The sequence below is a fragment of the Apis cerana genome, linkage group LG1 (assembly GCF_029169275.1).
Source record: "Apis cerana isolate GH-2021 linkage group LG1, AcerK_1.0, whole genome shotgun sequence".
NCBI lineage: Eukaryota > Metazoa > Arthropoda > Insecta > Hymenoptera > Apidae > Apis > Apis cerana.
Window position 1 is genome coordinate 2,813,632 of NC_083852.1, and position 25,420 is coordinate 2,839,051.

A 25,420-nucleotide genomic window follows, 5' to 3' on the forward strand; every position below is an offset into this window, starting at 1 on the left:
CGAAAAGATCTCTGCGATTTCCGTTTTACATTGAACGAGGATGGCCAAAATTCGTCTCTCGAAATTTCTTAAACATTATCTGGACGTTTTAGAGCTACTGAATTTTTAATGTACACACTCGTTTAATTATTTCATTAATGATCGATGCTAATATCTTTTTCGTAATCGTGTAATTTTTTTTTATTAAATTGATGAATTTGGAATAAATGGAAGTATTTTTTGGCATTTGGCGATTAAGAAAAAACTTTTTGATTTTAGAAACGAAATATTATCTACGCGTTTGTGCGCGTAAAAGGGTGTTGTTTCGTTAAAAATTCAGAAAAACGTATTAACTCTGGTACATCTCTCCATTCGTTACTCTTGTTAATCATGTAATTGCCTCGGCCATTATTATCGTGTAATTTTGTATTATTCGCGCCATAGTTTCTATTATACAGATTTTCCGGTTCACGGTGGTTCAATTCGCTGATGAGTTTCTAAAGCGTTGAATATTTGTTTCCACGCTGGAAGCAAGGGAAATTTTCTGATTAATTTTAACTGAATTTTCTTTGAAAAAAAATTGTTTGATCTAAAATAAAATTTATAAGATTGCAGATCACGAAACGTCCAGGATTATGATATTAGATTAAACTTGAAATCTAAATTGAATAGCATCATAGATATTAAATACAATTCTAAATATTTAGTATTTAAAAAAACAGAGATATTTATTTTTATTTATTTTTTACTTGTTTTCGTATATTACAATAAATTGTATTTTCACTATATCATAATTACGAGGTAAAACATTTGTAAACAAATGTAAAATATTATTGTAATCCCTAAGCAATATATATTTCTCCTAGTCTCCATATTATCATTTCAAATTGCTATCTTTGTAAAAATGTGAAAAATTTAATAGCGTGCGTGTACGTGATACTTCGCGTAAAACGATAAAAATATATTTCCGTGAAATATCTCGTAGAAATTATCATTGATAAAACGAAATTGAAAGAAGGAAATAGATCGAAACGACTTAGAACGATTCGGAATAATTTGGGGGAAAAATTTGTAGGCGATCTAAAAAAAGAAAAAAAAATCATCGAGGATATTTATAAAGAGATAATATAAAGAATAAAAAATCTTGAGAACATGATAAATTTTAGAAAAAGGAATTTAAAAAAAAAGAAATAAATAACACTTAAAGCACGGTTAAAATTCCGCCGACAAAATTCCATCCAACATCGTTTCAAAAGAATCCTTATATCTTTAACTGAAAAGAAGAATCGGTATAATATCCTTTATTTATAGCTTTCGTGTCTTGAATTCACCCCTGTAATGGTGCACACGTGTTACGATATCTTGCATAGTTATCAAACGATTTACGAGAACGTTTTATTATTTAAATTTACATTCGTGTCTTTTTTAACTGCTTATTAATTTTTCTTTTTTCATTCCCCACATCTTTTACAAATGCATCGTACGAAAAGGCAATTTATTTTTCTTCCCGTAAATATTGGTTAATATCAAACGTATAAATAAATAAATAAATAAATAATCGACTCGAAGTATCGGACAAATATTTTCTTTTATTCCCTCCCATCGTGAGACGTTTAATTCTCCATCACGAAGTGGTCGAATCTTTCGTCTCGAAACGCTCGCCACGAAAAGGGCGAAAAACTTAGGGGATAGCTTGTTCGTGTTCGACGAATGCAGCGTGTCCAATCGCTAGAAATTTATTCCAGCTAATAAAACCGACCATGACTCCGGATAACAAGGTGACCCTTAGTGTGTTAACCGAAGAAGAAGGTCTCCATAAAGCATCTCCTTGTCTTCCCTTCCCTTCCCTTTCTTTCCACGCCTTATGGAGAGCCCATTTCCCCGTCGACAATCTTATGTTCCTCTTCTATTTGCTAAGGAAAAGTTCCTACGTATTCGTCCCAGGAACCTCTACTCTGATTTTCCTACCACCTATTTTCTCTCATTGATTCTAATTCGTTTCCTCGATAATAATGTCTCTCTTTGGGATAATAAAGAATAGGGGAGAAAATAATTTTCTGTTTTTCTGTCCAAGCTAATGCAGTTTCATGCGATTCGTAATTGAGTGGTACATACAAGAAAAATAGTGCAATTCATTAATTAAAACGAAAAATTAAATTACGATTTTTTTTTTAAAATTCAATGCATCTTTATTTCGACTTTTTTTTTTTTATTTCAACACGGATATAAATCACGTAAAGATCGACGATTTCGTAACTTTAAACTCGATTTTCCAAGATTAATTACGTAGCCGTATGTCGATTTATCTTTATCCGTTAACCGAGCTTCGTTGCGTTCGATGATTTACAACGTTATTGAAATGTAACTTGCTCGATCCGTTCATTCAAGGGAATATATATATATATATATATATACGTTCGACATTTCTGTTAGAAAAATGTCCATGCCTCGCAAATTTTAAAAGTCAGAATATCCCCAAAGAAATATTCCCCCCAAAAAAATGGAAGATTTAAAGCCACGAAGATTTGAAAAGCGATTTAAAAAAAAGAGAATTAAAATTAGAAAACTCGAAAAATTCCCTTTTATTCCCGCGGTTCTTAGCTCGTTGCGCATCGCGCGATACGCATCCGTTACCATCAGCCGATAATCCAGATCGAAAGTAGATGATGAACACCCGGCTCCCTCCCCGATTGCTTTTTTACGCGATGTGGTACGCGGCTCACGTCGCCGATATAGAATCGAGGATTAAATCAATGTAGCGTGGACGCGATATGAGCCCATCGAAACGTGTGTAATGCGTTCATGAACACCGGCAACACGGCGCGGATCCCCCGCAGATTTCGAAATTTGTTTTGCCGGTCCGCTGCCCCGGGAATATGCTCAAACGTTGGCCACGATAATGGAAACGGAATTACACACGGTGTTGCTTTATTTTCGTTCGAACGCGTTAAAAGCGTGCTCGTCTCGTTTTTCTTTCTTTCTTTTTTTTTTTTTATCGTTGTTATTATTTATCGGCGATTTTTCCACGCTCGATGGGGGGATTTCGAGCGTCCCGTCCGAATTTTTCTCACGCGAGATTTGTCCCCGCGAGAAGGAGAGAGCGGATATTTCACGTTGTAAGGGATTTGCGGAAAGATGAAATAAAGATGACGATTTCATAGGCGATAAAACGGCGGGGGAAGCTCTCTAAAATTGCGCTTTGGAACGGAGCGAGGACAAAATAGTGGCACGAATAAGTTTTAAGGATAATAGGAACGGCTCCCTTCGAATCTTAATTCTTCTTTTTATATCTGGAGGCGCTGTTTCAAGCTGGAAATTCGAAATATATCCGTCTTCGCGGATGAAATAATTATTCGAATCTCAAACGAACAAAAGAACAACGAGTGAATAGATCTTATCCCAGACTTGTATAAACGTGGAAATTGATCAAACGTGTTATTGAGAAACGTATAAACGAAGAATCGCGTGCTTTTAGCGAAGGATAAATAAAAAAATTGTCTTTACAGAGAGAGAGAGAGAGAGAGAAAAGAAAGGAGAAACATCAAACAATTATCACGACAGACTTTAATCTTATTAAAGTCCGTTCTCGAGATTCACACCGCCTCGCCTTTGATACTCTTCCTATTCCATCCGGCGAAACCACGAAGCCTTTTCGAGGATCCGCACGAAACGAAAGGAAGAGATGGAGATAGGAGTTAAGATTCGGAAAAGAATAAAGGGACGTAGGAGGAAAACAGGTTTGCCACGAGCTCTTAACGTTTCCTCTTCCGATCATTCAGAATTCGGGAAATTTTCCTCGCCTTTGACCAGTTTCTGTTTCGTTCTTACCTCTCTCCTTATCTTCTCCTCCTTTGTTCCCCTCTCTTTTCTCGACCTGCTCGATTTCCAGAAGCGTATCCAGATCAGGAGCCGCCTTCTTTGAAGCCGCCTAATTTGGTAAATTGTTATTCTATAAAGGACGAACCGTCTCCTTTTCCTTTGCGTCTAAATTCCGGTGGCGCATCGCGAAAAAGAATTCTTGATGACTCGGGAGAGAGGTTAAACTGTGGTGGTACAAGCTTCCAAGCTCCTTGCCTTTTCGCCTCCCTTTTTGTGCCCTTCGAAACGAAGGTTTTCTCGCGGATCTCTTCTTTTCCCTTTGATCCGAACGCAAACGCCGTACTCGATGTACTCGGCTGATTTACGTGCACCTCACTGTATCGTACGTTTTATCTTATCCACCTTTTGCGGCTGGAAAGAAAAAAGTTGGAAATTGGGGGTTGGAGAGTTTCTCAAGCGTTCTTAAGAAGTTCTCAGCCCCTTCTTTTTATCGCGGCGGGGAAAATAAGAGAAAACTCGTTTACGAGTCACACCCGATCACGCATACAACGATCGTAAATTTGTACGAAGAAATTTGACCACGAAAATTTCGTTGAACTTTAACACAAAGATACGAAATCCTTGTTACGAATGATCAATCGTTCGACCAAGTCTTTTTCTCACGAATTCTTTCGCCTCGACAATAAAATCGAAACAATAATTCTTCCTTGTGCGAAGATGGAACGAATTCCCGCCAAAACCGAAACTAAGAATCGATCCAACTCGAGTTTTTCGGTTGGCCATTTGCGGGGGAATCGGTACATTTCCGAGCAAACTTTGATTGTTAGTCGAACTTTTAGCTCGAGTGGGAAAAATCTGTCGAATCTGTTGAGTGAAGTGGCGTGGCTTCTCAATTCGGGGAGGAATGTCGAAAGAAGATTGAGAGAGGAATAAGGAACGAGGCCAAGCGGCGCCTATTAATTCGTTTAATTGTGCTGACGAATCGAACGCTTAAGAACTCAAATTTCCCTTTCTTTCTTCCTTCCTTCCTTCCTCTATCTCGCTCCCTCCTCCTCGTCCATCTTCTCGTACAAATTATCACGGGCCCGGTTAACGGTTGTACGAAAGAGGGAGAGCACGAGGGGGTGGTTGGCAGCCCTTAGAGAGCTCGAGTGGCAAGGCCAGGCCCGCACGGTGCACTCTAGACTCTAGGGTGCTTCACTCGTCCCGAAGTCGAAGAGGCGTTCATTAAACGATAACTCACACTCGGAGAAATGTCTTGTTAAATCGTCGATCCGGCGACAATCACGCCAGAACACGCTTCAGTGTATATATATAGATATGTGTATAGCGGCGGAAGATCGGGCGAAAGACGCGTGGCGCGTGGAATTCTATTTTGCGCCGGTCATTGGAGAGATCTCCACCATAATTATCCCCCCTCCTCCGTCCGTTTTCCAAAGGACCTTGGACCTGGAGAAATTGGAATTTAATCTGTGGCTTGCCTTGGGTCGAACGATCGAGATCTTTGTGACGTGCGATTTTGCGGAAGAGGAAATAGAAATATTTGAGATCCGGATAACGGTCTATTGTGACGAGGATAAACGATAGAGATGGAAAAGAAACAAAATTGGACGAAATTGGGGAGAGCAGCCAAGTATTAAATCTCGATCATGAAACGTATAAAACGGTGCATATATATGTAAATATATTATATACAAATATTTCCCATACGCGAGCTTCGTACGCGTCTCTGTTTCTCTCTCTCTCTGTTCGATAATGTTTTCGACGGCAATTACGCCAGTGGCGCGCAGTGTCCATCAAGAGAGCAGGTTCACTGGCTTAATTTAGTATTTATAATAGCACGATTTTGTGCGAATGGTGGCGTGTTTAACGATGCACCACGTCGAGGAAAAATTGTTGAAACGTATTCGCCATATATATTCGAAATATTCTGATTCAGTTTACCGGAAACAGGCCGACGAATCTAGAAATCTATCTCTGATATTTTCCATCGACTTTCTTCCTCCTTTTTTACTCCGTTTATTTTCTCTTTTTCCCCCTCCCTTCTATTCTCCGTTTTATTTTTTCACCTATCTTTCGTTTGTTTGTTTGTTTGTTTTTTCAATTCGAAGATCGGTACTTTGGCCGTCATTGTTTGGCCAGGTTCGTTCATGTTTTTCTTTTCTTTATCCTCTTTTTTTTCTCTTCCTCTCCCTTTTCACTTTTTATAGATGGAGTCGCTTTAATGCCTCATAGTTCTCCTATCGGCGTGAAATACGGATTGGCCATTGGCACATAAATTTCTCCGGTCGACCGTAAATACACGCACACACACAAATACATATATATGTTTCAAGAATCACGTGTAATCGCGCATGCGCGCGCGCTTCCGTTTACCACGGATTTGGTTTACGATACGGGCGTGACTTCTTTCATGTTTTACAGATTAAAGCCATCGACGCTGTTTGCACCGCGATTCCTTTCTCGTTTCCGAGGAGGAGATGGAAATTTTTAATGGAGGCTTTTCGAAACCTCGTCAAATTTATTCGATAGAGAATAATCTCGAGAAAGAAAATAACTAAATCTGAATCTTAAATTTTGCGACGTCTTTCACACAACTTATCATATCTTTCCACGATTTTTCTAACATGTTTTCAAAGAGAACGCACAGAGAACGATTTGTTAATTTCAATTTTAATCGAGATCGAACTCGTCAATCGATTTAATGATTTAAACCAGTTTTCCTAACCTAATAAACTCCGTCTCGAAGAAAAGTTTTCACTTAATCTCGATCGAAACATTTTCAAGCTACCAAAAAACAACGATACATCAAAAACCGTAAATATACACAAATTTGTATATACTTGTTTGAAGAACGACATAATTATCACAACGTAGTAAACGTGGTTAGGAATTTTCGGACTATCTTCCCGTACAGAGGATACCAACTTCGACATCGAAGATGGCGGCTTGATCCAATATAGTTCGTGATCCACATAAAGGATCGCCAGGGATCGGAATTAACTTTTACGCGTTAATATGTACCGTGGCAGCCGCCTTTATCGTTCCTCGCCATCCAACCGCCCCCACCACTGCCCACCAAATTTATCAGGATAATGAGAGACGCCCGCGCTCCTCGCGGCCAACTTGTTCACTCCTCTAATTTAGTTGGAAAGTGTCGCGCCCTTGCGACCGTCCCGTTAATAATTCCACGTCGTTATCCACGCCGGCGCTGGAATGGAAGTTTCGCAATCTGCTTTTGCATATTGCGCGCACGTAACCGCGTGATCGCACGGCCAAGATTTTCATTCCACCATCTTTTCGTCTGGCGCCACGTTCGATTGGATGCGAAAGAGACAGAGAGAGAGAGAGAGGGAGAAAGAGAGGGAGGATGGATCTTCGAGATATTGGAAACTTCATCCGAAGCGCGAGGAATAATCATCGATGCGGAAACGCGATGGCTACATTCTCTTATTCGGTGGGCAAATATCGAAGATGAGGATGGGTTGAATAACTTGCCGGTGTCTCGTGCGATCGGATCGATTGAGGGGGGGGAAGAGGTTTGAAACTGGATCGAATTGAATTTGTGAAAATCTAAGATAAGTAAGTGGGAATGGAATCTTGATTGATTTCATAATTTAGAAGATTAAGAAATTGAAGGGATTGGAGAGCAATGTTTTTTTATATTTCAAAAAAGGAAAAAAGGAATTTCGAGATCAAATCGATGTACACATTTTCATAAGTCCCGTGAATTTTTATATTTAAAAATAATATTTTTCTTAGGAAAAAGAAGCTCAAGCTCGAAATGTATCCTTCCTTAACTTCGTTTAAATATTGCACGAATGCATAAGCATCGACAATGGATAATCCAATTTCGTCCAATTCCTCTTTAAACGTCTGGAAAAAAATCCATCACATTTTTAATGGTCTCCAACGACGACCATTTGTGCGTCGCGCGACAATCTTCAAAGAATCGCCTCGAAGGATTAACGAGCCGCCGAGTAAATACGAAAATTGTTAATGACGAATATAAAATTGAATCGAGATTATTTAAACGGGGGGAAGGGAGAGGGGAAAAAAAATGGGCGTACAAAAGCAAGTGGATTCCATTGAAATCTAACAATAACGAGCGCCAGCGACAACGGATATGTATTTCTTTCGGAACGTCTCGCTGTTCGAACCGATAAACCGATAAATCCGCGATCGCGAGTGGTGCAAGTAATGGAAGTAATGCAAAAGCGGAGATTAATTGAACGCGAGAATCGTTCCGTGGAATTAAAGGATAGGATAAGAAGGTAGGAGGGTCCGGGTAAAGAGATCGGTTAGAAGTGGCGATTGTTGTGTAGTTTGAAAACCGTTGTCTGATACCGATATAATAATAATAACGTAACAATGAGGCAGAAATCTACAATTCATGGGAGCGACAAAAGAGAGAAGAGTTCCCTCGTGGATCGATGAAAGAGGGGGATGGGGAATTCTGGACGATTTATCAAGCGATAAACGTTAGTCGACGATACGATCGAACTCGATTGCTCGTTTCGATCGCAATCGTAATTCGTTTCTTTTTTTTTTTTGCCAATCGAATTCGAGGAATTGAGAAATTATCGAATATGGATCAATCCTTTCACGACGAATGATTATTCCTTTATCGCAAATATTTCTAAATCTTCGTGGCAAATCGGCGATCGTCACAATTCGAGACGAAGAGATTAAGATATATTTCTTCTGACGCAATGATAATTAAGATAATTAAAATAAGCGATCCTGAATCCTGGATGCAAGAATAAATTTTGGACGATTTATCGAGCGACCTGTTAGCCGAACGTAGGCGATTCGATCGTAATTCGAGGAATTGAGAAATTATCGAGCGAAGAATGCGGATCGATCGTAAATAATTGTACCTTTATCGCAAATATTTCTAAATCTTCGTGGCAAATCGGCGATCGTCACAATTCGAGACGAAGAGATTAAGATATATTTCTTCTGACGCAATGATAATTAAGATAATTAAAATAAGCGATCCTGAATCCTGGATGCAAGAATAAATTTTGGACGATTTATCGAGCGACCTGTTAGCCGAACGTAGGCGATTCGATCGTAATCGTAATTTTCGTGGCAAATCGACGATACGAAGAGATTAAAATATTCGCGCTGCAATGATAATCCTGGGCGTAAGTATAAATTTTTGCGTTAAATTCAATGCAGAATGAGATAAAAATTGCGATCGATGGCCAACAACTTAGCCGACGACGAATCGAAGAAAGTTTTCGACGGATGATTCGATACGAATGGAATCGACAGGATCAGATCCTGTCGATTCGATCATGGAGAAACAGTTTTGTCTGGAGGAAAGTTGAAGAGCGAGCGGTGAAGCGGCGGGATATTTATTCACTGTTCGGTGTTCCACCGGCGGATATTGTTAGCCGGTTTGCCATTTGCTCGAAAACTTGGCGCAACTTTCGCGACGATGAAAAATTCAATTAATTCGAAGCGGTTAAGCGTGTCGTTTTCCTGCTTTCTTTTTCTTGCGAGGGGCACGAAATTATAAAAGCGATTACTCCTCGCCCTGGCTTTACGTCCACTTTTTAATTAATTTAAGATAGCGGTTACGGTTGATCATCGAATTAAAATTCCTAATTTTTCAAGGTTTCCCCTTCTCTCTTCTATCTTTCTATCCCGACAAAGTAAATTTTCTATCGTTTCACCGAAATGAAATGGAATCCTTTTTTCTTCTTTCTCAGACAATCTTATATAGGATATCGTATACATAATCTACTCGAAGAAGGAAATTTTTCGCATCTCGAAGATCGATACGACGATTCGTTCGACCTAACGATAACCTGTTTAAACGGCGCTCGAAAACATCGACTCCTCGTTCCCTCACCTCGCGGGGAATACGATTTCGACCCATGAAACGTTTTCAACCTCGTTCCATCATCTGCCTCTCCCCTAAAACGCGACGTGACAAGAGGACGTGCCGCGTGAACTTCAGAAACAAAAAGAACGCGGTTTGCGGTTCCGATAAATATCTCTACTGTCGAGAGAAGGAAAACGAAGGAGAAAGGGAAGAAGAAAGAGGGAAAAAGAGAAAGAGAGAGGGGGGGAAAAAAGGAAATAACTGAATTCCCTTTACACCAAGGATATAGCCACTGACTCAGCTGGGCTTTCACGTTCCCGGCGTAATGAAACGGGACCCCTGATGTCATTTGCCCTGGCTTTTCTACCAGCGTCAGGGAGCTTTTCTAAGACGACCGACACGAGAGAGGAACGGTTGTTCACGTGGAGGAACGTACACGTTTCTCGCCACTTCTCGAATTAACCGGCTCGTCTCGGCTAAAACTCTCTCTCTTTCTCACCTTCTCTCTTCTCTCTCTCTCTTCCTCCCCTTTCACGTTGGAAAGGAGAAGAAACGGATAGTTGAAAAAAGAGGTATGAAACTCTTCCAAACCTCCTCCAAAATCGTACATACAACTATCATATCGTTCGTTCCCTCCCTTCCGATCCGAGATTTCCTTCTTCAACAATAACTTCCCAGAATTTAATCCTAGACCCGAAATCCGAAATGCGTGTGAACGAATAAAAATTCCAAAGCGGGAAATCACGTCTCTCTCGGGATCCTTGGAGGAGGAGGAGGAGGAAAATTCCCCCGTTTTTCCACCCTATTAAAACTTCTCGATTTCGAGATTCTTCCCCTTCTCCCCTCCCACTGGGGGAGGTAAAATATTCGAGCCCATTTCAAGGCTCGGGGAAAGAAAGTTTCAAATTATCCAAGAATCTCGACATTCCCAAAAGATTCCCGCCTCATGAACGCTCGTTCAAAGATTCCATCCGAGGCCTGTATATCTACATACATACATACATATATATATATATATACACGACGCGTATACCTCGTTGGTTGGTAAGAATAGCAAGCAAGAGTCGAAATTCGCGGGGGGAGAGGGAGGGGAAACCGCGCGATGGGACGTAAACGCGAAATATGAGAGAGGCGTATTAGCCAATATGAAGGGGGGAAGGAAGGAGGGAGAGAGAAAGTTTTCTCGTTTATCCTTAAATTTTTCCAAGTCGGGCGTAAGTTAGGTGGAACGCGCGTTGTATACATATACATGGGGAGATGCCGTGACGTCGTCGATCGGGGAACAACGCCGTGTTTTTCCACTCCCCTAAGTAATCCAGATAACAAAGTTCCTCTCAATCTGGCCTATCATCGCGCCAATATCCGCTTTGCCGTGCCGTCCCGCCATCTCGATATTTCCTTGGGCGGAGGTGGAGGGGGGCAGGCTTCGATGTTGATCGTATTACCTGCTCCCCTGGAAAAGGATATTGCGGAACAGAAGAGCCTTCTCCCCCAACCCTTGCGCGCCATTAATTCTCCCTTACGCGTTGTACACGCAATTAACGCTCTCGGCCGGTGAGCTCCTCTTTTTTTATCGTAATATCGAATATTTTTGTTTCTGTTATTCCAAAAAGATTTGTCACGTTGTTGTTTTAGAGGAGAATTTTATTTATGAATTTTTCGTTTCGAGAACGTGTGTACATCGCGCGTAGGAGTTTCTCTTTGATAGTTCCGTCGTTCTTTGAGGATAATATTGCGTTATAGGATTTTTATTGGAGCGTATCTGTGTTTCAAAGATGGAAATCTTTTTCTCGAAATTTCGTTACAAATTTCTTGCCCGAGATATTTGTGATTCGTGTTGTTGCATTAGATAGATTGGTATATCTTTCTGTATTTTATTATAGGATTTTTTTTTATTGGAATTTATTTACGTGTTTATATTTCAAAGGGGTGGAATTCTTTTTCTCGAAAAGATTTCCATATGTCGTATAAAGTCTTTCGAAAAATTTTCGTTACTCGTCTTTACCTTTATTTCTTCTTCTATTCTGACGTCAGACTTTTCATTTTTACTTTTTCGAAAGTATTATTACATAAAATATATACGCTTCATTGCGAAATTGATTCGGTAAGGAGATTAATTTTTCGATAATCTCGCGCATACCTTCGAGCCAAAATTTATTTGTTATTTAAATTCGCTATTTAAATTTATACAGACGCAACGACGGTGGCTGATTCTGAATAATAATTAGCTCGACGAGCTTATTGACGAGATTCGATAAAATTAAATGAAACATTGAAATCGAGTCGAAAAGTGGATAAACGACGGCGGCAACTTTTAAAAATAAATCCAACTCTTCACTTTGCGAAATCGACTAACCGTAATTTAGAGGGACAAGATGAAATAGTATCGAAAAACGATCGAAGCCTTTAACACACCGTTGCGACTAATGCCGCAGATTTCCCTCGACATTTCGCTCATTTTTCTCCACCAGGTTGAAAAATTAAACCTCGCCTAGGCGCATTCCTTCCACGATTCTTGCCCAAGCAGTTTTTCACCTCTCCAAGTTGCTTCGAACAGGGTTCACGGGATCGTGAACCTTCGATCTTATTGCCACACCAACTCTGAATATTTTAAACACGTTCTTCTTCTTGCTGTCGCGAAACAATTGTTATTAAAATTAAAAGAAAATAAGTGAAACCCGACTCGAGCACGAAGTACATAAATAAATAAAAAGATGGAATAACAAGTTCCATTCCCTTTTTAAAAAATCGAACGGCATTAATTAGAATCAAAAATTCCAATCCATCCATCCCGAAATCATGCCAAAACGTTTCGCAGAAAAAGAAAAGGCATCCTCGACCGACAAATATGAACGACCCTTCATCCCCCTTCCCCTTCAAAACAGCAAAAAAGGAGAAAAAAAAACGAACTCGACCCGACTCGACCCTCTCTCTGGGGGGAGAGGTTCGCAACCTTTTTCACCTCGACAAAGCCCCGCCGTCGAAGCCGCGGCCGAAGGAACACGGATCCTTCAAACCCCGCTTTATAACCTTTCGCCCTCCTCTCGCATTCCTCGCGGAGGATTGGCGGCGAAAAGAAAGCCTCCCCCTCCGGAGAGAAAGTGGAGCGCGGCGATGATGGCGGTGGTGAACGCGTGAAACGATGGAGGAAGTTGTGCAAGGGCTGTGCAGGCCAAGATTACTAGAATTTGCGCGTAGATTTGCATATCGATTTTCCAACGTGTCGTATGGCGGCAACCGGCGCACGATTTCCCTTAATTTCGCCGGGGGAACGCTGGCTACGACATTAGCCTCGTGGCTACGTTTAAACACGCTTGTTTCGCGCCGATATACCTCTCCCTCTGTCCTCTATATATATATATGTGTGTGTGTGTGTATATTTGGCTTGGTTTGGTAATGTATCGTGTCTCGATTGTTGCTTGAGATTGTAATTGGATTCCTCCGTTTTTCGAAGATGGTGAAGATGAATTAATTGGGTTGGTCGATTCGATTTTAGACGGATCTTGTTGATTTTACTCGTATCGGAATTTTAACGAATAATAAAATTTGGTTATTCTTACGGTAAAAATCTGTTGTAATGTTGCAATGAGGAGAGGAGGGATAATAACTCTCCGTAAGATAAATTCTATATCTCGTTCGACTTTGTTTTCTCTTCGTTTGGAAAGAGAGAGAAGAGGGAAAAGAAGGAGGAGAGGAAAAATCGAGTAAGTAAACTAGAATATGAATGAAACTCGAAAGGATTTTCGCAGTGTTTTAAATCTTGATGGAATCCGCGAGCACGTTCCTTACAATTTCTCCCTCAAGTTTCCCTCCCAGTCAAGATTTTATGTCTAAATGCATACTCTCGCGCTCGGCCCGCACAAACAAATCCCCTAATGTAAATTAAATTAAAATTAACTATCGCTCCAGGCACTTTGCTCTGTTCCAATTCTCAACTACAAATCCCGCCTTTGAATTATTCAATTCGCTACTCAAAGTGATTAAAGGCGTCTACAATCTTAAAGGGAGGAGGGGGGAGGGTGTTGTGGCGGTAGAACAACTACCTCTTTCGTTAAAAAAAAAAAAAAGAAGGAGAGAGAAAATATCAATGTAATCAAGCTTTCCATCACTTTCGAGAAATTACCACGCGGTTTTCATACTGAAAAACTTTTCCAATTATATTATTTTAACGAGATTAAACGAGAAATTTTCACATTGGTAATTTCGAAACCCTTTAAGTGGATTTCCTTTCCTGTAACCAAGCCACGGTATTAAACAAAAACATCTTAATTGTATTACACGAAAGCAAAAGGTCTTATCGTGTACGATGAAAAATTCAAAATATCATATCTTCTATCAGCAAATAACAACACTATTATCTCTTCTTACGAATCTCATCCTTAAAATTTCACACAATTCACTATATATATATATAAATATATATTTCTATGCGATAAAAATAAACGTTATCCTGTATTATACAAAATAACACAAATAATTCCCACTCGAATCAATCGTCCTCGCTTCGTGCGAAACAAAACGCCTGTTTTTCGCTCGTCGACGAAATTCGAAACGCGTCGAGCAAACTCGTACTCGCTGATGATTCATGCACGCGCGTTTCGGCTCGGAACGAACGCGACGATTTGTTGCCGACGAGACAAGGCCGTTCGCGCAACACCTTCAGCGGCGCGGTGAGACGAGGAGGGGGAGAAAGAAGGAAACGGGCGGCAGTTGTTTTCTCGCGAAAGGTCAGAGCGTCGGGGAAGGAAGACGATCAATCTTGATCCCAATTATCGCGTCGTTCAGCGACTGTAATTGAGTCGACCCCTTCTCACGCCCCACCCACCCCTGTCTTCATCCACCCGACGACGGACGGACGTTCCCTCAGCAACGGCGGAAAGTCGAAACAAGGGAGGAAGCAGAGAGAGAGAGAGAGAGTGGAAATATATATTTTTTGCTCGTGGCGCACCTGCTCGTTTTGGAGGGAGGAGGTCAATGATTTATCAACGAATGACCACCGGTTAAAGGTTATTTGTCGGTGGCCCTTCCGATTTACGATTTTGTGCTCGTTTCCTTTTCCATTTCCTCGCTTCCCGAGTTCCTGCGAAACACTTGTTCAACACTTTAGCGGGGAATTTATCGAAATTTATCGAGGGAGGGTAAATGATTATTTTCATCTTCTTCATTCTCTCGAATCTGTCTTGAATGAGCGTATATAAATGTTAAAGTGAGAATTTCTTTTTTTTTTTTTGAACTTTCAGTACGAATGCGAAGAAAAATTAAACGTGTATCATTTGTAATTCACTATTCTAATTTTTCTTATCTATCGTTTCTATTGTATATCGTTTCAAGATCGAAACAGAGGAAGAACAGGTCGTGGTATTGTTATTTTCCTTTGGACGGATGTCTTAAAAGCTCGAAAATTCACAATCCGCGGATCAAAGATTGAAACTTTAACGATCCCCGCTGGAAAAAATTTCCACTCTCGCCCAAGACGCGTCGCATCTTGTTAGAAACACGGGATTTACGACGTCCCTTCGTCCCTCTCCTCCTTCCTAAAATCCTCTAAATATCATTAAAGTTTCATTAAAATTAGTGGGGAGGGGGGAACATTTCGCATGGCTCCCCGGAGAGAATGCTGTTTCTTATCGGTAGACCGTTTAAATCAACTTTAATACTACGGCCACCAGTTAACGCCGCCTAAAATGTAGCGCTCTCCTTAAATTCCAAGGAAACTGCCGTTATTTGCATCCCGACGATAATGTGTTCCTCTGTTTATTATTAAGTTGAACCTTCGCCTCCGTGGCGAAGAGAGAGAGAGAGAGAGAGAAGCGTAGTAGCTGTTTCGATCGAAGATTATGTGATTGCGTTATGCAAAGGAGGAGGTTCGCGAGACAGAGGAATACGGGGAAATTAATTGGGGCTTTGAAACAACGCGCGATATTTCGTGAGCGAGAGAGTTAATGTTAAACGTTTCGACATTGCTCCCTGTCTGGAGCAATTGTAATTGGGAATCGTTTCGAACCAACGATGAGGATTAAACGTATTCTCGGAATCATCAACGGTGAATACGTTGGTAAATTTCTATGTGTTGTTGAAAATATCGTTGAGAATCGTTTGAAGATTTCTTGTATTTTTACGTAGGAAATTTTCCCTTCGTTTTTCTTTCTTCGTAAAGAATATTGTTTAATTTAAGATATTTAGTTGTTGTTGAAAATTTTGTAAATATCGTTGAGAATCGTTGAAGAGGATTTCTTGTATTTTTACGTAGAAAAATTTTACTTTCCTTCGTTTTTCTTCCTTCGTAAAGAATATCGTTTAATTTAAAATATTTACTTATTATTGAAAATTGGTAAATTTCTACGTGTTGTTGAAAATATCGTTGAAAATCGCTTGAAGGGGATTTCTTGTATTTTTACGTAGAAAAATTTTACTTTCCTTCGTTTTTCTTCCTTCGTAAAAAATATCGTTTAATTTAAGATATTTATTTATTGTTGAAAATTGGTAAATTTCTTGTTGAAAATTTTGTAAATATCGTTGAGAATTGTTGAAGGGGATTTCTTGTATTTTTACGTAGAAAAATTTTATTTTCCTTTGTTTTTCTTCCTTCGTAAAGAATATCGTTTAATTTAAGATATTTACTTGTTGTTGAAAATTTTGATAAATATCGTTGAGAATCGTTAGAGAGGATCGATCTGCATTGTATCTTGAATAATTCGTAATTCAAAATTCGTCCGAATTTTTATTTAATTTCATTCCTTTCTCCTTTTAATCTCATTTCCTATTTTTATTATTCAAATTCATTTATATACGTTAAATGTTGAATTTTCTTGTATTTTACGGAAATTTTACTTTCCCTTCGTTTTTCTTCCTTCGTTCAAGAATATTGTTTAATTTAAGGTATTTACATTTACGTTTTACAACAGCAGTTGAAATTATTGTCGAGTAATTTTTTTTAATATACTCATTTTCCTCCGTTTCTATTTCAGGAGAAATTAGAACTTGCATTTTTTTTAATTTTCTTCTCTTAAACGATTCCAACAACCAGAGATCTTATTCTTTTTCTCGTACGTCCCCTTCTCAAAATCTTTGTAAACGAAAAATAAGAAAATTCGCGTCAATTATTAATATAACGGATCAAAACTGGAGTCTTTTTCACTTACGAAAAGATAATCGTAATGGGATATGAACGGATGAAAGGTAAAGAATCAGCGCGAAAAGCATCATTGCAAACCGGCAGGTTTTTCATAAATGCCAAAAACCCGGGACTCTGTTGTCTAGCTAGCTTATTTACGATGTTACAGCGGTTTTATGATTGCAATGGAGAAAGATGCGGGACAATCTGGTCCGTGGCCCGGAAGGAATTTGCATTTTATTCGTTTAAGTTCGTATGTTAACACGTTTAGAAGCGGAGAACTGTGTGTACACTGAGTTTCCTCTTTATTGCTTTCCACTTCTTTCGTTCAAGTCGTTCTTTTTTCTCGTGCGATAATTTTATACATTATTTTATACATTAACTCTGTGCTTGTTTTCATTCGAAAAAGTTCGTATAGAATAAAATTCGACTTGAATAAATAAATAACAAATTATTTATCAGCGAGCCAGAAAGAGACGCGACGACTTTCAAAATTATTAGAACAATAATAGAGATAAATTTTAATAGCGAGAATTAAAATATAATAATAATAAATCTCAAAAAGAGGAAAAAGATCGGTTCAATTACAATTAAAGAAGGAATATATCGTGTGATACGATATATTTGATATGAGCAGCAATTGTTCCCTCACAGTGGGAAAGTTTCTCCGCTGGTACACATTATTCCTCGAAACTCTCGAATGTGCTTAATTAGGCGATATTTGAGGAAGCATCCCTTTACGAACGAGCCCATCCTCTCTAAGGTCGGTTTCACGCTCGCAAGCTGCTATTATGGAAAGCCACTGGATTCCCGTAAGAAAGCACGGGTGTCTACCGGCTGCTGTTACCCCCACCACCATCCTAGAACGTCTTACCTGAACTAATATTGTTAGGGTCTAATTAGTACCATCGTGACACCGCCTGACCTTGTGCCATCCCCTCCCTCTTCCTGCCATTTATCCCCTCCCCTCCTCTCCCCTTACTTACAATTCTCCTCTATCCGCGTGGCTACGTCGCACGCGTTATTTCCTTTATCTTCCGTTTTATTCTTTATTTGTTTCCATTCGTTATAAACGGCTTCTTCATTATTCCTTTTTCTTAAGAGGATATTGATCAGATGGAAAGTTTTATACGAGATGTACAAAGGAGATAAGTGTATATGTGCAAGAAGTTGGAAATTTAAAAATAATGAAAAAAGTTTGTATAAGTTTAAGGTTAAGATTTGCAATTAATTTTCCAATATTCTTTTACTATTTTCTTATTTTATTAGAAACTTTTACTTAATTTTTGAACGCGAATATTAAACGAAAGTTTGTAAAATTTAACGGAGAAATGAACAGAGAATCGACAGATTTGGAAACGATGCTTAAAATCTTGAATAAGACGGAACAAGTGTTATATATATTTACACGAATTTTCTTTTATTGGTTTTTGTAAATAAGTAAGGACGAAATATTTCCATTTGTTACAACTTGATATTCCGTGTGTACAGCAAGTTGCATCATCTCTTGTGCGCGTTTCTCTCTCTGTTCAATTTTAACGGTCGTTCCAAAAGCAACTTGCATAAGTTGCCAGACCGTGTCTGAGGAAAGGACATTCGCCGCTCCCTGTTATCATGCTACTGGGTTTAGATTATGGGAGAATTTCAGGGAACGTTCAGTCGATTATACTTGTGGTTGAAAGTTTCACGTGTTACGATACCTTGGATCTTGATATTCTTGCGTTTGAAATGGACGTGAAATTGTTTTTGTTTTTTCTTAAAAAAGAAAAAAAAGAAAAAAGAAGAAGAAGAAAAATGAAAAGTTGGAAAATTTATTTTTTCATTCGTATTTCATTAATATACATATATAATTAAAAGCATGTAATACAGGAATATGTAAAACATGGTTTCACGTTATTACTTATATTTGTCGTAATTATCTAATTTTATTCGAATTACGCTACGTTTTATATACATGTTAATTCGTGATAATTATACAATTTACTATATTTCGTGTATTTATAAATTCATGTATTCTATGTATAATATATCTCGGGTTGATTACTCGGCCTTCTCAAATATCTCTGGATACAAATGTTACGTGTAAGCAATTTTGTTTTATTATTCTCCTTCTTGTTATTGTATTATTTGAAGGAATATATTCTTGAAAAGGAAATATATCTCATAAAAATTCTATCTATAGTAATGAAATTTCGAGAAATAGTCAATCAATACACAGGCTGCACAAAAGGCCTCTAATAAATCTTTCAGACAAACTATCGAAGTTTCTATTCAACGTGTTAATAGAAATTCGATGTTAATCAAGTTTCCTTTGTATCATAAATCGAACAATTTACAACGAAGCGAAGAAAATTCAACGAGGTGGATTTTCAACGAGCGTGCAATCATTCGATGGTAAAACGTGTCCCAAGTGTGAGAACCCGTTTCATGATGTTGCGAATAGAGATTGCGTTCTATCGATCTATTCTTATTCACCTACACTTCCGTGTCACAGTTGTGTCGTCGAGAAGTAATGGTGGTTGAAAACTGGCTTATTTAGAACCTGTTGTGACGAGTAAAACATCTTGTTGGCAGCCACTAGTCGTCAATCTTCTTAAATCTTTCCTTTCTTCACATCGCTTTTTTTTATTATCATTGAACGAATTAAAATTGAAATTTAATATTTTTAACCTCCAACTTAAGGAGTCGATTTTATTTTATCACTTGTCTTCTTCATTATCGCTATATTTGAAATACTAAGAAATGTTTTAAAAATGTGTTTCTATTTAATAATAAATATTAATAAATGTGTTTAACGAAATTTTTAAGATCTGAGAATAATTTTATTTATTAATAGGAAAATACGACGACATATCTAGCAATCTTTATAAAGGTTAGCTTGGGTCGTATTATCTCATTAGTCTCGAAAGAGTTAAGTGGAAGAAAAATTCTCCCTCGTCATTTATGAAATGAGAAGCCATATTTCGTGTTGCAGCAATATGCAGTTAAAATAATAAAAAACTTTTTATTCTACTTCTTATTATATATATATATTTTTTTTTTTTTAATGGACTAAAATTTTCTTTACATAAAATTCTTGATAATCGTAAATATTATTTTCATCGTGATTCCAATTTATACATGGAATTTTATTTGCTACCGCTATCTACAATTTTATCGAACATATGTTCTTAATCGTGCTCCTTATTTTTTCCTCGCATTTTTTTACTACTATTTTCTACCTTTTTTTTTAAATTACTACACTCGACGAACATGTAGAAGCCTGAAATCACGTTAAAGCTCGTTGCGACACCCAAGTTACGAGAGGGCGTAAAATCTAAAGGTAGGAGCTTTCGATATTAGCTGCATTATAAACCACTTGTACGTGAGTGTTTCACTTACGGACAAATTGCAGATAGGTCGTATGCGCGCGCATCAGGCTACCACGTGACTATATTGCGTATAATGGTGGCATGCTGTTGCACGCGTGTAACCCTTCGCGGGAATATTGTTCACGGTGGGGAAGGATCCGTAATTAAAATTGCCTTTAATCGTGCTTCCGTGCCACTTGTATATACGAGCTCGGTGTCCTTGCACGCCAAAGAGGAATTTCCTTCCTTAAGGCTTCTTGTTAATTTTATATTGCTGTCGTTGAATATCTTACGATACATTTCTATCGCGATATATGTACGAAAAGGTAGATTTGGACAAATTATTAGAGAAGTGGAGTTTGTGAACGTGGATAATTGTTACACTCGCAATGTGATGGTTGTTAAATAGTTGTTAATAGTTGAAAAAAAATTGCGGAAATTAAACAATGAATAATCATTTGTTTTAAAATAGTTGGAAGAAGTAGAATACAATTTAATGTTTGAGCTGTGACGAAAGATAAAGTAATTAAATTCTAATGGTGGATTCTGATGAATTGCATTTTGTTTTTGTTTCAGGGCCGATGTAATCGGGAAAAACCCCCATGCAAATATTTCCATCCACCGCAGCATCTGAAGGACCAGCTTTTGATAAACGGGCGTAACCATTTGGCCCTAAAGAACGCGCTGATGCAGCAGATGGGTCTTACACCGGCCCAGCCACTAGTGCCTGGCCAGGTACCAGCAGTGGTATGTCCAAACTTTAACACATTCGTTGCACCACGTCTTCTGCTGTTCACACATCCACACATTTTCTTTTTACCACGGTCGAGAGATTTTTGAGTTTTGTCTGTGTTAGTCGACGACTACCACTAGATTACCCTTTTGGTAGGTAACGCTGTGTAAATAGTCACGATGAAGTGTATCATTTGATCCTTATTATTAAAAAAGATTGAAATATAATATAAGTTGATCGATATCTTTTTCTAACAATTAATAGTTGTATGATAAATATGTTACAATTATCTATGTTATTAAAATTATTCCTCATCTTCTTTCTCTGAAAAATTTTAAGTTTTTTCCCCTCTTCTTTCCAAGTTTCTATTTAATTTTTGTATCGTTATTAGAGAAATTTTACACCTCGTCGTCTTCATTTATCGGCGTTCTTTATTTGCGGGCATTGCACCGAGAGATAAAACTTCAGAGAGTAAACTTTAGCACGCCGCATGTTTTTTGGTCAGTGTCACCCCTTATTCCTTTAATTTATCCATGATTCTTGATAGACAGTCAATATTTATATATTATATATATATATTTATTAAAAGATCAATTTTTTTTCTAAATAGAAATGTAGTACAGTTATTATTAGTTCTAGATTACTGTCGAATATAAATTAAAAGGCAAATACAATTATTTTGTTGATTCGTCAACGTTACTTCTTTCTTTTTTTTTTTTTTATCTTTTTGAAATCACAATATATATATATATACAATATGTATATATATATCATTTGGCGAATCCACAAAATGTACCCCATCTGTTCCATTTAAGAACGAACGATAAGAATAAGAAGGAAAAATTTAGAAGAAAAGAAAAAATAAACGATCAGTTTAACAAATGTTGTCTCTCATTGCGTGCACATGCAATGAAAATAGCGAAATACAATTGATTCGTTCCCCTAATTAATTATTTATGATAATTTTAACGCCTAGAGAGGAAATTTTCACCAAAGAAATCAGATCATCATTACGCCCACCCGCCTTTTATTTTCATGACATATAATTCATAGTCGTTGCTACGTGACATCGAATCCTATACTACTCGTATGACTGCCTGTCTGTCCCCTATGTTTGCCGCTGTGGCTCTCGTGGTTGTGGTTGATTGTTGGTGTGTTCTCCAATTACGTCATTGGTGAACAGGAGGCACCAGCACCTCCGGCACCACACCATCACCTTCAACAGCAAATCCAGCAGCAACTTCTCGCTACCCACGCCTTTATGGTAACTCCTGGTTTTGGTTGGCTTCCACTAATTTTTTAGTTAATTAAAGTAATCGCGCGATGGCGCTGGCGTAGGAAATAAATCTGTTTCCGTAAATATTGAATGTTTAATTACGTATTATATCTCTATATATAGAATTTCTTCAGAAATCTTGCTTATTATTCTTTTCTTTTTTTTTTTTTGTAATATTTTTAACCTTAATGATTTTTAATTAATCTTCGATTTCGAGTTATTATCACACAACGAAGTTGAAGCCGCAGATTTATTTCAGATGGCACCGCTATCGCGCGTGTTAGTGTGCCTGTAAGACTAGTAAGCGTTTGTATGAAAGCTTCAACTTGTTTTCAAAAGAGTGCCGCACTGTAAATTAAGATTGAGACTTGATATGCATGCTTCACGAAATGTTTCATTTTGTTTTTATCAAAAGTTAAGAAGTTTCTCTGTACATTACGACAGAGTTTTTTTTTTTTACCTTTAGAGAGTTTTTTCCTTGAAAGCATGAATTATTTTGCGGCCAAGTTAAATCGTGGCGTTTCTCTCTCTCTCACTCTCTCTCTCTTTTTTTCTCTCCCTCTCTATATTTCTCTCACTTATTTCCATGAAAAATTTAGAAATTCGTTCGTATTATATTTGTTACTCCCTTTTGATTGTTCAGTGTTAAAAGTTTTAAAATACGTGCATGCAGTTTTTTCTGAAACCAATGTTTTGCGAAAATGTGAAAAGGTTTATCATATTGATCTTTTCGAGAAAATATGACATTAAATTCTTTATTCTTTAATAATTACTCATACAGATTTTCTTTTCTTCGTAAACTTGCATTCGAACATCATAAATTCTTTTTTTTTTTTTTTTGTTTCATCAAATACTATTTAAAAGATTTTATTTTTTAAAAAAAAAGCTAATATTTATCTTCAAAAGATTAATCTCGGAACAAACGATTGCCAACCTTTTCTATTTTCATATCAATTCGAACGATCATCAAATTCCCCAATGTAACACGTTTAATTATTTAATTTCCACAACTATCAACGTCGAATTTTTAAAGAGATAAAAGAAAAAAAAGAAAAAAGAAAAAATCGAGAGCGAGGGAAACGCGCGCGAAACGATCGCGAACGATCGAGGCACGCTTCCAACCAAGGAAGACTTTATATTCCTTTCCCTCTTCCTCTTCGAAGGGGGAAAAAAGTGTTTTCCGGGTCAACGGCCATTATCGCTCAAAGTTTTTCGGCGGTTGGCGTGCCTCGGTTGTCCTGGAAGCTTCTATACGTCGAAAGTTCGAAGAATACAAGCACACAGGGTCCTTAAGAAGAAGAAGGAACGGGCGTTCAGCTCATTCGGCTGCGCTTCAAATTACCTGCCTTCGCTTCTGGGAAGCCCGTTCTCTGCAAAACCAAAAATGCTTCTAATGGGAACGCGCGCTTGTCGCTCAAAATGGCGGTTACAAGCGCGACGAGACGAACGAGATCAAGATTTCGCGAGTTATTCCGTCATCGTTCTTTTCTTCGTGGGTTTTTGATCGATTGTTCTTCTTTTTTTTTTTTTTTTTTCAAAGTTTTCAAAGCGATTCCCGGAATCGTGGAATTGTCGACTTTTTAAAGATTAAAATTTGATTTTTATCTTAGCTTCTTAATTTTTTCTTTTGTTTCAAACGAAGAAGAGAACGTTGCAATTTTTAAAGATTCATACGCGAAGGTTTAATATCTAGTAATTGAAATCTCCTTTGATTTTGAATAGATTTGAATTTTATTAATATATTTCGAATTTATATATCCTTGAATGAAGAGAAAGAAAATTGTTATTACTCGATGTCATGCTCTTTTAAAGTATGCACAATATTTTTCGAATAAAAAAAGTAGAGTATAAATAAGAAACGATATATTTTTCATAGCTTGAAATTTTGTCTAAGCTTTCGAATCTAATATACAAATATTTAAAAAGAAATAAAACTTATCCTTATATAAGACAAAGGTGTCGAACTTCTTCCAATTGTTTGTCAAATTTCTCCATCATTGATAGTATTATAGACGTAAAAGTAGAACGTTAATGGCATTCAAAGAGTAAAAAAGAAAAAAATATCAATGTGAAAAATACGTTCGAACGAATCGCTCGCGAAATCTCGATCTCGCGTCCAAGTAACAAAGATCTCGTTCTCGAATCGCATCACACGTAGATCGGGTGGGTCTGTATCGCGCTTGCGTCGTGAAGGGTGGTTGGCGAAGAGCATCTAGCACATAAAGAGAGAGAAAAAAAAAAAAGAAAAGAAAGAAAATAAACGAGAAAAAGTAACTTAAGATCGGGGGATGCACAAACGATGACGACTCGCGTGGAGGCGAAGGTGGGGTTTTTTTCTAATCCGTGTTACCTGGATACTTTCCGGGTTTGTTTTCACAGGCGACGAATCCGTACCTGACCGGTATGCCGCAGGTTGGCAACACGTACAGCCCGTATTTCGCGCCCAGCCCCATCATGCCAGCGATCATGGGGCCTGCGGACCCAACCGGAGTCGGAAGCCCATTGGGCGTGGTCCCGCAGACGGTGGCGATGCCGCAGAAGATGCCACGTACCGACCGCCTCGAGGTATGTCTACCACCAAACTACATTCAACAACAACAACAACAGCAACAACAACAACAACAACAGCATGGGGCCCAACACGGCGCAGCCGGGGCCTCAAGGTGCCCGATGGCCGCGCCCAATACCGTGTACCAAGTGCCGGCCGGTCCCCCCAATCAGGTGTCGCCCGTTTCCACGATGCAATCTGTCAATCATCCACCATCCCCGACGACTATCACCACTACCTCCTTCTGTACCCCGTTGCACAATCCTCACGCCCACCATCATCCGATCCACAACCTGATCTACGTCCACGCGTACTATTGAAGTCGATTTTATCGATCGCCGATAAACAAGCTCTCTTCTCTCCCCATTTTCTTTTCTCTCGTTTTTTATCTTTACCTGTGTTTACGCGCGGCAATTAAATCGGCCCCGCCGATTTCTTCGCGCGTTTCCATTTCGGATTTGTACCGTGCATCGGTCGGTAACGTATCGCGGAGTTGGCCGAGATCGAATTTTCGTTTGTTTTTCTCAATCTTATTTGGGAAGAAGAGACCGGGTCAGATTCATTTCGAGGAACGTCGGAGGTTTGAAGAACGTTCGAGAGAAGATCGGGGATCCAAAATTCGAGATTTTCGAGAAAATGAAAAGAAAAGGCAAGAACCTAAGGCTGGAAATCGGAGATATCTCGATGGTTCTCGTCGATTCTCCCGAGATCATCTCGATGGGTCGAGGAGAACGAGTTATTCGTTCCATCGTCCCAAGGAAATCT

The 25,420-nt window shown here is 38.5% G+C and overlaps 1 protein-coding gene across 32 annotated transcripts in view; it reads left to right on the forward strand.

Annotated features, from left to right (window-relative positions):
- The window catches only part of LOC107992839 (protein muscleblind), a 455,871-nt gene that overhangs the window by 362,302 nt on the left and 68,149 nt on the right, over positions 1-25,420 (forward strand). For 17 of the 32 annotated variants that reach the window (XR_009832635.1, XR_009832664.1, XM_062085004.1 and 14 more), the window contains 3 exons: positions 20,675-20,845; positions 22,015-22,095; positions 24,487-24,672. Coding sequence is in view for 23 of the 32 variants with exons in the window: in XM_062085004.1 (XP_061940988.1) it covers positions 20,675-20,845; positions 22,015-22,095; positions 24,487-24,672 (438 nt within the window). In the remaining 9 variants the exon portion in view is untranslated. Of the gene's footprint in view, positions 1-20,674; positions 20,846-22,014; positions 22,096-24,486; positions 24,673-25,420 lie in introns of those variants that run through there. The other 15 variants (XR_009832642.1, XR_009832666.1, XM_062085031.1 and 12 more) reach the window with 5 other exon arrangements.